This window comes from Thunnus maccoyii, chromosome 12 (assembly GCF_910596095.1).
Source record: "Thunnus maccoyii chromosome 12, fThuMac1.1, whole genome shotgun sequence".
In the NCBI taxonomy this organism is placed as follows: domain Eukaryota; kingdom Metazoa; phylum Chordata; class Actinopteri; order Scombriformes; family Scombridae; genus Thunnus; species Thunnus maccoyii.
Genome location: NC_056544.1, coordinates 21670902 through 21686439, shown reverse-complemented (window position 1 = coordinate 21686439; position 15538 = coordinate 21670902). Strand labels below are relative to the sequence as shown.

General features: G+C 44.7%; 1 protein-coding gene across 4 annotated transcripts in view; it reads left to right on the top strand.

The window, feature by feature from the left end:
- Positions 1–15538, top strand: part of LOC121909077 (receptor-type tyrosine-protein phosphatase F) — a 186362-nt gene that overhangs the window by 148452 nt on the left and 22372 nt on the right. For all 4 annotated transcript variants that reach the window (XM_042429468.1, XM_042429464.1, XM_042429467.1 and 1 more), the window contains 4 exons: positions 106–330; positions 7330–7484; positions 11028–11140; positions 14741–14838. In XM_042429468.1, the coding sequence (XP_042285402.1) occupies positions 106–330; positions 7330–7484; positions 11028–11140; positions 14741–14838 (591 nt within the window). The remainder of the gene's footprint in view (positions 1–105; positions 331–7329; positions 7485–11027; positions 11141–14740; positions 14839–15538) is intronic.

The window sequence follows — 15538 nt, the reverse complement described above, 5'->3', positions numbered from 1 at the left end:
TGTGACAGTGTGATGCAGTAAATTGAGTCTCTTTATTATTAACTCTTACCTTTCCTCTGTGTTGCCAAACTTGACCTTAACCTTTGCCTTCTATGTTTTCCACAGCTGCTAAAGTCAAGTGAGGGCCCTGTCCTGAGGCGGCGCCGCCACCTTGATTCCTCGAAGCCTTACATTGCCGCCAAGTTGGCTTCACTGCCGACCACCTTCACCCTTGGCGATGAGAAGCGGTACAACGGTTTCTACAACAAGCCCCTGACCAGTCAGCAGGAGTATCTCTGCTTTGTCCTGGCCGTACTCCGATACGAAGGGACAGACGGCGCTGCTAATTATGTAAGACACACACACACACACACACACACAATAAGTCAAACTTAAATTAATTGATTAAGGACAGACAGTTATTCTCAAGTGATATATTTACAACACCAACCAATAAACTGAATAAAAGCCTCTCCTGAATTTGTTGAATTAAAACTGAATTGGCCTGAGCCTGTTATGTATTTGCACACGTCACATTTTCATTTTTCTGACAAACTATTTAAGTTTATTACATATCCCCAGGCTCTAACCACACTGCCCATTTAGTGTTTCCAAAATGGCAGCGGCAAGCCAAATTGTTGTTGTTTTCACTGCCACTTACCCTTTAATATGGCCGCTTCTAAAAGTCATTGCAGCTTGTCCTGATAAGTCCCTTATCAGTTGACAGTGACATCAGAGATCCAGCTTTGCCATTTCACCAGTCAGCAGGGCCCAGCGCAGATCCCTTTACAATGCTTATACAAGACTCTTGGCTTTCTAAGTGGAGGCCCTATGCACTCGTCAAACAGCACTAACACAGAGGCCCGGCTCTTTGGATGGTCTGGAGTAAACTTCACTGCAGGAAGAATGAGAGCCTGCGATTGCTCTGGGCTCCTCTACTACCCGGGACATGCATATTCAGTAGCTGGGCCCACAGCGACCACAGAGGGGGAGAGAGCAAGCGCTTCATGTCCGAAACCAAATCCCAGACTTTTCACCTATTTCTTTCTCTTCCCTCTCTCTTCTCAGCTTTTTTTTTTTCTCTCACTCACTCTCTGCTTCTCTGTGTCTCTCTCCCTCTCCCCATCTTTCTCTACTGTGAAGAGAGCAGAGGAGATTGATTAGTGCGGCTGGAGTTAAGAGGGAGACGAGTGCCTGGTCACAGGGCCTAGGGAGTCTAAAGCAGGCCTGATTCCCTTGAAATGCTGCTTTAAATGTCCCTAAAGCCCCCCCTCCCCCAGTAATCCCCCACTCCTTCTCTCTGAGAAGAGGAGGGAGGTGCGAAAGAGAGTATATTGGGCAGCCAAGATACACTTGACTTCAAAGGAGATGCTTAAAGCCCATCACTGCACAACACTCTCCCTGCACCTGCCAGACACACTAGGTTGGATCAGTCGCACTCAAGATTTGTCTTTCTCTGTGTACTCCCCCTCCTTAAACTATGTAGCACCCTCCCATCTTTAAACTTAATCGTTTGGATTAATCAGGCTTCACTCACAGGCTGTTTACCTGCACTAAAGCAACCTGGTTATTAGCGGCTTTCTGCACTAACCCTATTTATTTCTGAACAAGCCTCCTGGATTCCTTAACTAGGGTAAGGGGTTACCACAAACCTGGTTAATGAGGCAATATTGCTGGAGAACCCTTTTTTTTTTTTTACAGTTTTCTACCAGGGTTTTTACATGTGTGCATATGCACAACGAAGACTTTAGATTAGGAAGGTGTTGCTGTGACAGGGATTAAAGGAAGGATCATTACTCATAGTGGTGCATGCTTGTACTGTACCTAAAATAATTAAGTCGGACTATAACCGGCATTGAAAAAATAAGTCTGAATGAGTTGATTTCCAGAGATGAACATTAGAGTATTTGTAGAAAATGTCATACAAATTGCTCACACAAAATGGAAAAAAAAACAGTTTCTCACTACAGAGCCTGTCCTCTCACTGAACCGTCGCTCCAAATGCTCTGGCCGAAAAAAAACCTCTTCAGGCTGCAGCATCCTACTGTGTCACAAATTCACTTAAAATATGCCATCTTTGGTTCAAAAATGTGGTAGGGGATGGGAAAGGAATCTAATAACTGACCAACCTGGTGCATATAATACGCACAGTAACAAGACTATGATGTCCTGATTTCTCCCAGTGAGCTGGTTTCTTGCGTGCATAAAAACATATTGAATTCCGAGGTGGCGGCTACAGGCAGGCTGTCATTGATCGACTCAAATCCCCAAACTGCACTCTTTGGGAAACTCCGATGCCACAGCAGTATTTGTTTTTGTCAACCCCAACGCGGCACTCACAAACATTTATTACCAAACACAAACGGGTACAGAAGGTAAAGCGCGCAGTGAGAGCGAGCAGTTGGCAGAAGCCGCCTTGAGCAGGATCTTCACCAGACCCGGGAGAATAAGACAACAAGTACTGGAGTAAATGACTTGTGTCTTTACTACACTTCCCCACCACCACCCAAACTCCCTCAGCGTAGATCAAACAGGACCGCCAGGGTTTAATAAGCCCTCGTATATCAATGGCCACAAGCAGCCAGCAGTGGTTGGAGGGAAGAAGAGAAGGAAAGGAAGGCAAAGGGGGATGAGAGGGAGAAAGAAGAAGGGAGTGTGCCTTCATGTCTCCCCAGCACCCCAAGGCAGATAAACAAGCCGGGGGAAGTGTGAAATGGGATGATAGATGCTGCGTGTGTATAAACAGTATCATTTAATGCGAGAAGAGAGTGAGGGAGGGAGGTAGCATGAAATATTGTGTGATGTGCGACAGAGAGGAGAGGTGGTGTTGGAGAGAGGAAAAGAGGAAAGCAAAATTTTTGTCTTGTGTCCTGTCCAGCCTGTGAAGCCGGGATGAGAGAAAGTGAACTGGTGGAAGAGGAGGAGATTGTGCTAATGTGTGGCTTTCTTTTGATAAGGGAGAGGTGAGCTTGAGAGAAACCAAGATGGACAGTGTTCAAATGTGTGTACCACAGTTTTCTGTTTGCAATACAATCCAGGCATTTATATTCTGCTCACTCTCAACAAGAATTGGCTTTTTAGCACTAATTCTGTTGGTGCTCTGGGCTCAAAACACCCTTAACATGGAATACTGGTTTCTTTTGAAATATACCGTAAAAGGCTTTTGACGAACAATATCAAGAAAGAATTATGAAAACAATATGTTCTTTTCTTACAGAGAGTATGAGGGCATATTCAATCCAAACCTTTCACCAAGGGTGGTAGAAATTTAGGCAATTTCGGAGGGATCCTCTGTTCAACTGTGCAACGTCACCTCCGTTCCTAGAGGCGCTTCCCTCTAGCAATGCCTCCAGATATCTGGATGCTTAGTATTCAGACAGCCAGAGAGGTAAAAGTGCAGTTTCTGAATGGGAAAAGAGGGCATGTGAGGGGAAAAATGGAGTTTAGGGGGAAAAAAAGTATGAAGGGAGAACTTCAGTGTGAAGGAGAAGGGTCATCATACAGGGTAGGCTAGACCCTGTAGCCACATTTCTGTTTCTGATAGATAAAGGCATACTCACGCATACTATCATCTCTCCCTCTCACTCTTCATACAGCTTTCTCTTGCCTTCCTTCTACCTCCCTCTAACTGTCTTTGCCTGTGTCAGGCAACAATGAGTGTGGGCTCCTCAGTCTCCCTGGGGAGGCAGAGAGAGCGGCAGATACATAATGGGCGTCTTTGCATGTTTGTTTGTTTGTCTGGCACACACCCCTGCGGCTTATTTAAGACACTTTTGGAGAGACGAGGAGCTAGCGGGGTCAATGGTGAGTTGAAACAAATGTGCCTGTACTGCACGTAGCGGATTCTGAGCTCAGGGGATGGTGGAACATCGGATGACTGGGAAGTTGTGTAGCCCACGGGCTAGATAGCAGACTCGATATACTGCTACTACCATAACACCTCTGCCTCAGTCTGTCTCTTCGCTCTCTGCCATCTCTCATCACCCACTCTCTCTCTCTCCCTTGTTCTCTTACTCTGTCTCAGACAAACACTTGCAATCACACACACACATACTCAGCGGCTGCGACCTAGACAAACACACACACACACACACACACTCGTGGAGGCTCAGAGGAGCTTGAGAAAAGGCTCAGAAAAACTGATGTTCCACAAATGCTCACACGCGCGCTCTTACACACATTTGTTTATAGTCTTTTACACTCAATCACACACGTTCTCTTTCCCTCTCACTGACAGATGCACACACGTACCGACACTTGCAGACACTTTATTCACTCACAGCGCTTACAGTCGTATATACAGTGTCTACAGTACAGAAGAAATACTCATCTGCACTGTTAACAAACATCCATAGTCATTATGTATGTCCTGTGTCTCTTCTCACTATAGAATCTGAATCCAGTGTCTAATCTTCTTTCTGAATCTGATTTCCTTATCAAATTTATTTAGGTTCAAGCAACTTAATTTATAAATACCTAAAAACCAAATATTCAGCTGAGATTTGTAATCGCCTTTTGTTGACAGAGAAGGCACTTCAGGTTTGATTTGTAGAGTGATTAAAGTTCAAAATTAGTCAGCACGACAAGAAAATTAAATCAGAGCAGCATTAAATGATGAATTATACAAATGTAATCATAAATTATTAAATTTGTAGCTGACAAATTAAAATAATAAGGTGGACCCTACTTACTTTTTACAAGCTCCAAACACTGGAGTTCCTGATAAGTTGATATGGTTACGATATTGATAATGATGTGATATGGTACATATAGAAGGTTAACTGGGAGATGGGCATCATTTTACCAGTAAAGAGTCACCACTCTGTTGGTCTTGTTGAGCTGCAGAAACACACAGTATTCTGCTGGACATGGAGGGATGCTAGAGCGGGGCTTTTTTTCATCTACCAGCACAGACAGAGTGCAGACACCGGCTTAACTAGACAAAAGCTGAAAATTTCATTTTGGCCTTAATTCAAATGTATTATGTAGTTAACGTCAATTAGCTACTGCTGAGACATTTCAAATTGCAAAAGCAACAGTGAGCAATGGTTAAAAATGGGAAGTGTGAGTTTTTTGCATATCGCTCTTTGCTGTTCAAAAAGAGTCTGGGTGGTTAAAAGACTGAAGATTCTGCGTAGCAAATCCAGTGGCAAGAAATACACATTCACATATATTTGATGATTCTCACTGTCTCTGACTCACTCACTCTCAAGCTCGCACATTCCTTCACTGCACCACCGCTCCATTGTGATACCACTCTGCGAGGGCCGGGGCATTAGGAGCTGCGTGACTGAGCTTTTATCAGATATTAGGGCCGTTCAAATGGATGATCCCAGTACTTCGCCGTGACCAACAGACAAAAAGCCCTCTCTTTTTGTTCGGCCCGCTCTTCTTCTCTCACTCTTCCTCCCTTATCCTTCTCTGAAAGCACAGCTGCAGTCATTTGTTACACCAGAGAGAGAGAAAAAAAGTTTTTTCCCAGGATTCCCTGCAGGGCCACATCCTACAGCCTTTTTTGGGCTCTCTCGGAGGAACAGGAAGTCTTGTGGTGTCGTCACATCAGCACTGTCCCACCACTGTGTAGTTTGTCTTTGTTCTTAGATAATAGGTTCCTCTCGACAGAACACAGAATGGAAAAGAACCGGTCTCAAGCGCCTGGTCTGTGTATCTGTGTGTGCGAGAGACAAAGACAAATGAAAAACATTGCTACTTAAAACTGATCCTGAAAATGTGAATCTTTTTTTCTTATCTTGCGTCTGCTCCTAATATCAGAGCATGCCGGTATGCACGTACACGATTGAGACATGCTGTAACACTCACACACCCGTCCTGTAAATGTTTCCGCCAGTTGCCCAAGAGTACAAGAGATAACAGAACTATACGACAGAGCGCAGGACTCTTTGAGCTCATCTCAGCTTATCTTTCCAATTAATATCTGCCTGTGTGCCGAAGAGCAGGCTGCTGTGCGGCTAATGATCCGGATTACTGCTGCCTGCCGCCCCGCCACTCCTGCTGCATGCTGGGAGCCCAATTCCCTTCGAGGGTTGCGATCTGTCACCCTCCCCCCCTCCCCAACCTGCATCTCCCATCATTGTTCAATAGGAGGCACGCTGGGCTCTAATGACAGATGCCTCGCACCTCCCTCTTTCTCTTTCTCATCTGTCACCTTGCTCTTCCGCAGTTGGACTCTCTCTTTCTTTGAGACACTTTTTTAAACACCATACTGCGTCGCTTCGTGCACCCGCTCCTCAGACACACACTCAAACACACCTCCATCACTCCCCCTCCTCCTCCTCCTCCTCCTCCTCCTCCTCCTCTCCGTCATTTGAAGACGAAGGAGCGGGGAGATGTCTCATTTACAACCAAGGTGGAAACGCACCCTCACCATCACCTCCTCCTCCTCTTCCGTCACGGTGTGAACACTAATGAAGAAGAGATGAGTCCTCTCCTGTGCCCCCATTTATCTCAGCGGCCAAGGGACATTCACACTCATCCCTGCCGCTCTCTTCTTCTCTGTTTCTATCTTTCTCACTCTCCTGTCTCACACCCATCAGCTGTCTCAGTTACCTCTAATGGAATGCAGTGCTTTAATGGAAACATGGTCATACCTTCATTAGCTGATCTGGTCATTAACTTTTGGAAAAGTGTTTTGAGTTTGGTCGATCCTTATAGCTTGTTCTGCTGCATCCTTGAACCATGGCCTATTATTAGCATTAAATGTCAGATGTTCTTATTCCTTCTATCCCTTTCCTAATCAATGTAGACTTGGCTAACACTGTTTCCAACTACATAAAATACTGTATAATAAATGTCTGTTTCCTTTTTTTGATGATTCCTTTTGTTTTTCTCTTTGATTTAAGAATATTTGGGGTTGTCAATTAGCTTGTCTGTCATTCGTATTCACTTTGGAGCTAATTTATGACCCATCCTTATCTTGTCTAATCTTAGCATCAGAACAAAAAATGCACAGCTCACACTGAGTCAGTGTGTTGGACGTTTTGATGTAGTAATAAGCACCTGTGGTTCTTCACCTGACCAGTTCACTGTGTCGAGCTACACTAACAAAAAAGCTAAGAAAAATATTCAAATGTATCTTTAGACCAACTTCTAATCTATATTAAAACCTAAGAAAACTGCCAATTACCCAAGACTTCCTGTGGTTACTCCACATTTAAAAACTGTGCTGAATGTTGAATTATCTGCTTTCAGCAGGAAAACCCTGCCCTACCCCTCAGGAGGGCCGCCTCAAATTTAGATGAGAAGGGAAAACCTTGAATAAATCCTATAGCTCTGAAGAGACTTGGCTCTCATGAACCTGCACATGAACCTCCCTTTTCTTTTCCCTTACAGATGACGTTTTCAGCAAGTCCCTACTCCGACCTCATCCAGGTCACCACACGTATGTCTCAGGGGATGGAGCAACCCGAAATGTTGTGGGTCATGGGCCCAGTGTTGGCTGTGGTCCTCATCATCATCATCGTCATCGCCATCCTGCTCTTTAAGAAGTAAGAGGCTGTGCTTCTGTGTATCATTCCTCTGTGCTTGTTTGAGGTTGAACTGCAGTGACACTTGTGATTGTAGGTTTCTTTTGGTTGCATCAGGATTGGTAATGAGGTATGCCCCCCTCTGCCACTTGCACCAGGCTGCTCACACACCAAACTGTAACATCCAATTTCCTTACCATAATACACAGTGTAATGGGAAAGGAAAAAAAAAGGCAGATTGATTTATCTTTTTGAAAATCCTCATTTCTCCCCGAAAGATTTGAGCTCAGTTGGCTGTTTTTAACAATACCATGTGAAGTGTCAGTTGAAATGGCAGCTGACATTGCCTCCTTAATAAAAAGCACAGCTTGGCTGTCAAAAACCCTTAGTTAGGAGTGAGAAATGTGTTTTGGCCAACACTATTGGTCATTTCAAATAAGAAACAGAAGACTGCAACAGAGGGCTTAACTAAAAGCTCAGTGAATATCTCTTATAAGCACCTCAGCTACCCCTGTGCTACACAGGCCAACAAGGTGCTGGGGAGGTACAGATAAATGGCTAATGGTAGTGCTGAAATGATTAGTCGATTAGTTTGTCAACCTCTATTTTGATAATCAATTGTTTTAGGTCATTTATTAAGCAAAAATGCCAAACCTTTGCCAGTTTTCACTTCTAAAATCTGAAGATTTCCTTTGTTTTATATCATTGTAAGATGAGTATCTTTGGGTTTTAGACTTAAAAAATAAAAATATAATTTGTATGGTGTAATGATAATGTGGTTTAAACTATATAAAAATACAATTTGGATGGGAATCTATTATCTATCAGCCATCACTCACCTCGCTTTGCTTTTTTTCTGTTTAAGACACACCTCCCTATCTTCTCCTGATGGCTCCATTACAAATTTGTTATTTCATATCATACCTGTTCTCCACAGCCTGCAGACTGCTGTGTGGCTTCTGTCTCCAGCAGACTCAGAAAGGGACTGGTTAATAATAGGCCTTTGGCTCACTGCTGAGTAGCACGTCCTCTGTCTGGAAGCCCTTTCTCCATGTAGACGCAGATTGACAGGAGGGACTGTGGGGAGGTGGATGTGTGCCCTTTTCACTGTGGATTGGCATTAAATGTGCAAAGGAATAATCACAGCTTGGGTTGTTATTGTTACTTGCATATTCGCCAAGACCAACACCAGCAGTGAACAATGATGAGGTTATTCTAGAAAGTCTCAAGCAAGCGTTAAGATAACTTTTTGTGCTGTGCTTTCATGATGTGGTTTGAAATTTTGTATGAACTGGATTTAGCTCTCTGAAAATAGTACAAAGTTCGAACAAACTTTTGGTGAAAGGAGTTTTGGGTCCATGTGGATAACAATTACCTATTAATCCCCCCTCCCCTTTCTCTTTGCCTTCTGTGAATGCAGCAAACAGGAAAGGTTGGTACTGTCACTGTCACCTCAGCCACAACTTCATCTTTCACAGCCCAAGCCCTTTTCATTTGTGTTGTGAAATTGGTGGTATTCTTCAATTCATTGGGGTTGCAGGGTCAGCTTCCTCTCAGCTCCAGTCAGTATTTGCGCCAAAAAAATCTTCCTGTAACACAAAAATGAAAGGAAATATCTTTAAATTGGTTTGTCTAGTCTTGATTTGTTCGGTTTGAAAAGACTTACAAGACATGAGAAGCAGCCGACTCTGCAGCCTTTGATAACTGGGGTCAAAGGAACCCCAGGGTCACACCCGTGTACCAATGCATGTTCCACATCTAGTGCCAGTGTTCCCCCTTCAGATCGTCCTGTCTGCTGTGGTTTGTCTCCGTGCTGTGTTTCATTATCCACCCAGTGTCAGCGCGCTCCTTCAAGATTGGCCCCATCTGAATATGCCAAGGCATCACCTGCTGTTGAATGGGCCATTGTGAAGTAAATGCCAGGCGGGGAAACTGCTGAAAAAGAAATGTTCCCATCTTTTAAGCTGACATTTTCCACAGAGACCCATTCCTCCACTTTTAGCCTTTTTTCCCCTCTCCCTGCCTCCTCGTGGCAGGAGTCTCAACAAAGGGCCCTGTTCTACCCTCATTAAGCACACCCTGTACTGCACACATACTTACACACTCACACAGTCTGTGTGTATAAGTATGTGTGTACTTACATTCTCACACGTCTTAACCCTCACTTTGAGCCTGAGATGAATAACCCCATTGAGATTGCTGCCATGTTTACTTTAGCCCAGCACGAAAGTGTCATGTAGATTGGCATCTGATTGGGTCAGAGGGAGAGATGAGGGGTGTGGAGAACAGATCACAGATGCCCAAGTCTTTCAACCCCCCCTTCCCCAGCACCAGCACCATCAGTGATCTCTGGGAAAACCGGATACAGCCTGGCTCAGCTCACGGCTGGAGAGGAAGAGATGCTTGTCATAGATTAGCCGTCACGCTGCTAGCATTAGCTTAAGCCCCTGCAGCATAAGATAACAGGTGGCGGTGAGGCCCAAGGCCCAGCGGCTGAGGTGGACCGTGTTAAGGCTGTATGTGCACCACCAGCTTTATGTATTCTCACCACATCGGGCTTCAACAGAAGGCCCTGCTCCTGCCTAAAACCCATGCTTGCCACTTGCAAATGGAGTGCAATGAGATGTGAAATTTCCACAGGGCGCCCTGATGCTGCCTTCCGCCCATTTCCATTTGCAGTCAGAAGGCTTGTGTGTCTGCAGCTGTATCTGCATGAGAGTGTGTGTGTGTGTGTGGTTGCGAAAGTGAGAGAGGTGGGAAAGTGTACATCTGTGTGCGTGTTTGTGTGTGTATGTCAACAGATGCTGGCTGTCTGAGCATTAGAATACAGGCAGGCTGCGTTTTCTGTTTCTCTTTCAGCCTGATGGACAAAGCTACGGTCGACTGAGCTGAGCCAGTCTGAGCTGTGCTTTTCTGTTCTGTGCTGTGCTAGGCTCAGCTAGGCCAGGCCTGGCAGCACAGGTGCTGCAGAACTGGTCTAATTACCCAGTGTTGTGCCACCCAGCTGATGAGCTAATTACAGCATCCGCCTGTTTTCCTCTCAATCTGGAAAGCCAGTAAACACAATGTGTTGTTAGCACACACACACACACACAGCAGCAAAAATCACACATTTAAATCTTTGCTACACACCAACACACACGCATATGTACACATACCGACACAGCAGCTGTCACCTATCCAGCAGCAAACAAACCGAACCTAGCCCACTCCAGGAAAATGATGGCATTTCTTCAAACACATTAAACTCCAGTTGGCAAACTAATGGGGGTAATGCCCTGGTACCTACTGTCTCTTGAATTGCTGGTCCTCAGAACTAGTTTTGAGAACCATTATCTATGCCGTTAATCTCATTGAGTGTGTAACACAGTGAAAATGCATTTCCTTCAGCCCTGTTTTCTAACCATATAGAGGAAACACTGATGTCATTCTTAATCATCCTGTCAGTGCCACTTGCGGTTAGCTATAGGAATTGATGGCTAGGTGCAGAGCAAGTGTATTAAGCATGTAGGTGGCCTCAGCATGATGTTGTTAAACCACTGCTCTCTGTTTCTGTCACCTCAGGAAACGGGCATCACCCCTACCCAAGGATGAGCACTCAGGTGGGGTGAAAGACTCCCTCCTGGCTAACTCCTCCGACCCTGTGGAGATGAGAAGACTCAACTACCAAACCCCAGGTAATGAACAATGTTCTAACAATTACACTTGTAGCAACATATGGTAACGTTTGCTCTGCCTTCCCTCAGCAACTACCCTTAAAGTTAACCTCTTCTTGCTCCCATGGACCTGCTAAGTGGTAAATTGAGGAAGGTTTGTTGTATTGAACTCCCAAGTGTGAATGTCTTGATTAAATGTGGGAGATGCTGGAAAACAGCACGTGCTTAGTCAATATTTCCCTACATAAAAAATGTTTAAAAAGTATATTTTGTCTTTGTGACTGTAGATTTGGAGGGGCTTCACTCCAAAATGGAAATCCTCCCTGAAATTCATCAGTCAGTAATTCAAAAACAGAGATAATCCTATCTTCAGCACTGAAAGAAAATATCTATACCCTTAATAGTGTTCCTTAATATCTTTTATTTTCAAGCGTTTTTTTTTTTGTTCTCAAAAATAGAAAAATTGGTCAGTAAGAGAAAATAAACAAATCGTGTTCGTCATCATACCCAGCTGTGGATGCTGTGAGTGGAGTCAGGCTGAGTGAATTCAGATTCCATCCACGCACAGTGGTGAAGTGGGGTGGGTTGAGGGGGGGGGGGGGGGGGTTGTGTCAGGGTGCCCGCCTCAGCATCAGCCTTCTGCCTTTCTCTTCCTGATCTCCTCGCTCCTCCTCCCTCCATGAGCTCCTTTCATTCCCCCCAGCTGGTAATGAGTCCTGCTGCCTCTGATGTCAAGGTGAGCCAGGCGGAGGGAACAATGGAGCTGAGAGAAAATGTCAACCCCGGTGCATGCGCATGTGTGCGTGTTTCTGTAGGTTTGCAATGTGTGTGTATGTGTGTATCCCTTCTCACGGGTTATTAAAGATCCCATTCGCCATACACACACACACATGCATAGCCCCTTTGAACCCCTGCAGAGGAATTAAGCAGTGCTGCCGCTCTAAAAGAGCCCTGTTCTCCCGTCCTCCCACTCCACCTTTTTTCTCTTTTGTCTTCCATTTCCCCCTGTAGGGTAATCTCTCTCTCTCTGTCTCTCTCTCTCTCTCTTTCTCTCACCCCCCCTCCACCCCATCTCTCTCTCTCTCTCTCTATCTATCTCTCTATACGTCAACATTTATCTCTTTCTTTCTCTCCCTTTCCACCTCGCTGTGTTGCTTCAAGAACAGTGATTATCAAAAATCATCAAGGCTGCGTCTAGCTCGTGTAAACGTGTGAGACTCGAAGGCTGAACTGAGTGAATATTGAACAACCCATTCCTCTGTCCTCCCGCTCTTTCTCTCTTTGATTCGCCCACAGCAGGTGAACATTCTTGCCCTGATTCTGATTGTTGTTAAGTGGTCCAGCCAATTGCAGCTCATGTCTCCAGCATGTTGGTTTGTTAAACAGATCTGGGCTGCACACTTGGCACTCCAGCAGCAGGCGTGTGATTCTATGAGTAACTGCCCTGGTGTATCCTTGGCAGACCTGGTTCAGATAGTATTTGCAAATACTTTACTGTGATCATTCATGTTTAACACCTCAAATAAAACCTAGTGCCAGGGCATATCAAAGGGGAATTCTTGTTCCGGATCTTAGTTTTGGGAGTTATTTTTTTCAGTAATGATGGTTAATTGCTGATATCTGGAAATACAGTGATAGCGCAGACCAATGGAGCAAAGAACACAAGCAAACAAAGTCGAATGGTAAAATTTTCACCCAAACTGTCAGTTGTAAATACCCTTCTAATTTCACAGACCTTTCCCAACATTTTAGGCTTTTATTTTACCTATAGATAAAGCGGTTTAGCTCATCTGTCTGATCATCTGACCTCTTGTATTTCTTGCTCCACTATGTTCCCAGATCTCAGTAATTTCCTTGATGGTTATAATGTTATCCTAACCATTAGAAATGATGGCCAAAACTTGGAAAATAAGACCCAAGCTGTAATAAACTGAAATTGTCCTCAAGATAAAACAAGAAGTGCCCTTTATGGACTAGTGCAATTTACACTGAGCAATCACAGGGGAGTATTTCAAGGTCCAGCTTCTGTTTAACAGCCTAAACTACGCTTCTTGAGTTCTCCTGATAGGGCAAACACCACCCCGCTGTGCACTCCAACTAGCTTGAAAGGTTATTTGCAGATACTGTTTGGCCCTGGTCTGATCCTGAGCCATCTCCATTGATTGAGTGTTCTTCTTCCTTCCTCCTTGACTCTCCTCTCTCCACAGGTCCCAGCACTCATCGCTGCCCCAACACTCCAAGTTAGTCTGATCTCTCACCTACTGTGTATTTCCCACACATGCAGTCTTCCTCTCTCACTCGCTCCTGATCCCATTCCCCTGTTGCAATCCTGACAGACATCGCAAGCCCACAACCTTGTAGCCTCTGGCACTCCAAGGATGCTGCAATTTCCTAAACACCTTTTTGGTGCAGAAGCAAAAGGTTTAGACGGCTTCATGGATAGTTGAGCAGTGCGGACAGTTACACTTGCTGTACATTAGCCTTGCTATCTATGTCTTCACTCTCCATTTAACCAACAACATGGCTGTAAAAGACCTGGCTGAACACGCACAAACACATACACACTGATGCTAATGTGCTCATAGGACCCCTGTGTGATAGTATTAAATTAGTGTAATTGGTCAGGTCTCATCTTGTGCAGTGGCCATAGTTACCAGCCATTAGCCATTAGCATTACAGCAATAATGAGCCTGCAGCAGTCACTCATCTGAAAGCATGACCCCATGACCTTACAGATGAGCTCAGTCAAAGGCACTTATGTTAATGTGTACCTTTTTTAATGTGTCTTTCTGATCTCTGTGTGACTTCAAGGCTATATGTAAGGTTAATGATGCTCTGTGTATAACTTAAGAGTGTGTTCATGCATCGCATACAGTTAACTTTTAACACATAGACGAGTTTCCAGCAATCCGTTTAAGAGCAGAGCCTTGCCAAGTTCAGAGGCATAGGGGAATTTGTGTCGGTAGATTAGCAATAAATCATCCAATAACCCGGCGATGAGAAATCTAGAGAGCGGCGAGGGGGGTTGTTTGAAATTAATCCAGCCCAAGCGCTCCAGGCTGGGCCGAAAGATAGTCTATTGTAAGGAAAGAGATTTTCAAAGAAATGAGTTTTGGCTGGTGACCAGTCAGTTTTTTTTCCTCTCTGGGAAGTGACAGTGTGACTGATTTGTAGAGACTTGTGGGTTCCTGCTCTGATCCCACCTCTGCCACCAATTGAGCATTGTGGAGTCAGAGAGATGTCTGCCTCCTGCTTCCTTCCAGGAGCATGCTCACCCAGTCACTCATGTGCATTGCCGTGCCAGCCCCACCTCTGTCCTCCTCACTTAGCATGACGATATCACCAAATGTCACCAAATGTCACAAGCCTGTTTCAACTTGTGCACTTTCTCTCCTACTCTTCTCTGCTCTCTCCACTCTCCGTCTCTTCATGCATTGTTGAACAAAGTGCACTCTCCTCACCGTTACACAGCCACCTCATGGTCCCACCGGCAGCCTCACTCACCCTGTGGTCCAACTAGTGTTTGTGTAAGTCGATGTACATGTCTGATGCAGGAACAGCCAGGTCTCACTCTTTTCTTTGTATTTTCCCCTCTTCCTCTTCCTCCTCTTCCTCTCCCAGGAATGAGGGAGCACCCACCCATTCCTGTCATTGACCTGGCTGACCACATAGAGCGACTGAAAGCCAATGACGGCCTACGCTTTTCCCAGGAGTATGAGGTAAGAGCCGTGCAGTAATGCTATATCAGTGTTTCCCTCTCTTTCAAGCATATAAATGTGTTTCTTTGTTATCGTGTCTGGAAGGAAGTTTGGTGTGCCTCTTTGATCCCATATGCATGTATTCTAATGGATTATGGAAGACGTCTTTCACAGACATTCTTCAGTCATTTTTACAACTCTATTACCAATCCCACCAGGAAACCAACACTTACATTAAATGATGTGAGATGCTTTTTCACAAAACTAGCAGGTGGCGAGTTGCTTAAGCAATCTGTGTGCGTCTTGATGTTTCCCTGAAGAATGTTGTTTTGCCTGCGGTCTCTCCGATGCAACTCAGTGAGGGATTATCTCTTGTCGGTGTTCTTCCCCCCAAAAAAAGGAGCAAATTTGCATTTAAAGTGGCACATAGTTGGTTTGGAGACTAAGCAAGACCAGATGAAGAGGAGAGGCATCCTTGAATACAGAAAAACATGTGCTGTCTTTTATTTATTTGTTCTGATTGTTCGATCCGTTTTGTCTAACCAGCTCTAATCCTCACATTGATATCATTCATTGGATTGGCTCATTGGAATGATTGTAGATCTTCTTTTTGTTTGACCTCCACCTAGAAGTTACAGCCCCTCTCTGTTTGTCTATACTAACCATACGTTGCTATGGCGGTGACCTCATGAGGCCAAACTTTATCCAGCATTTTATAAAT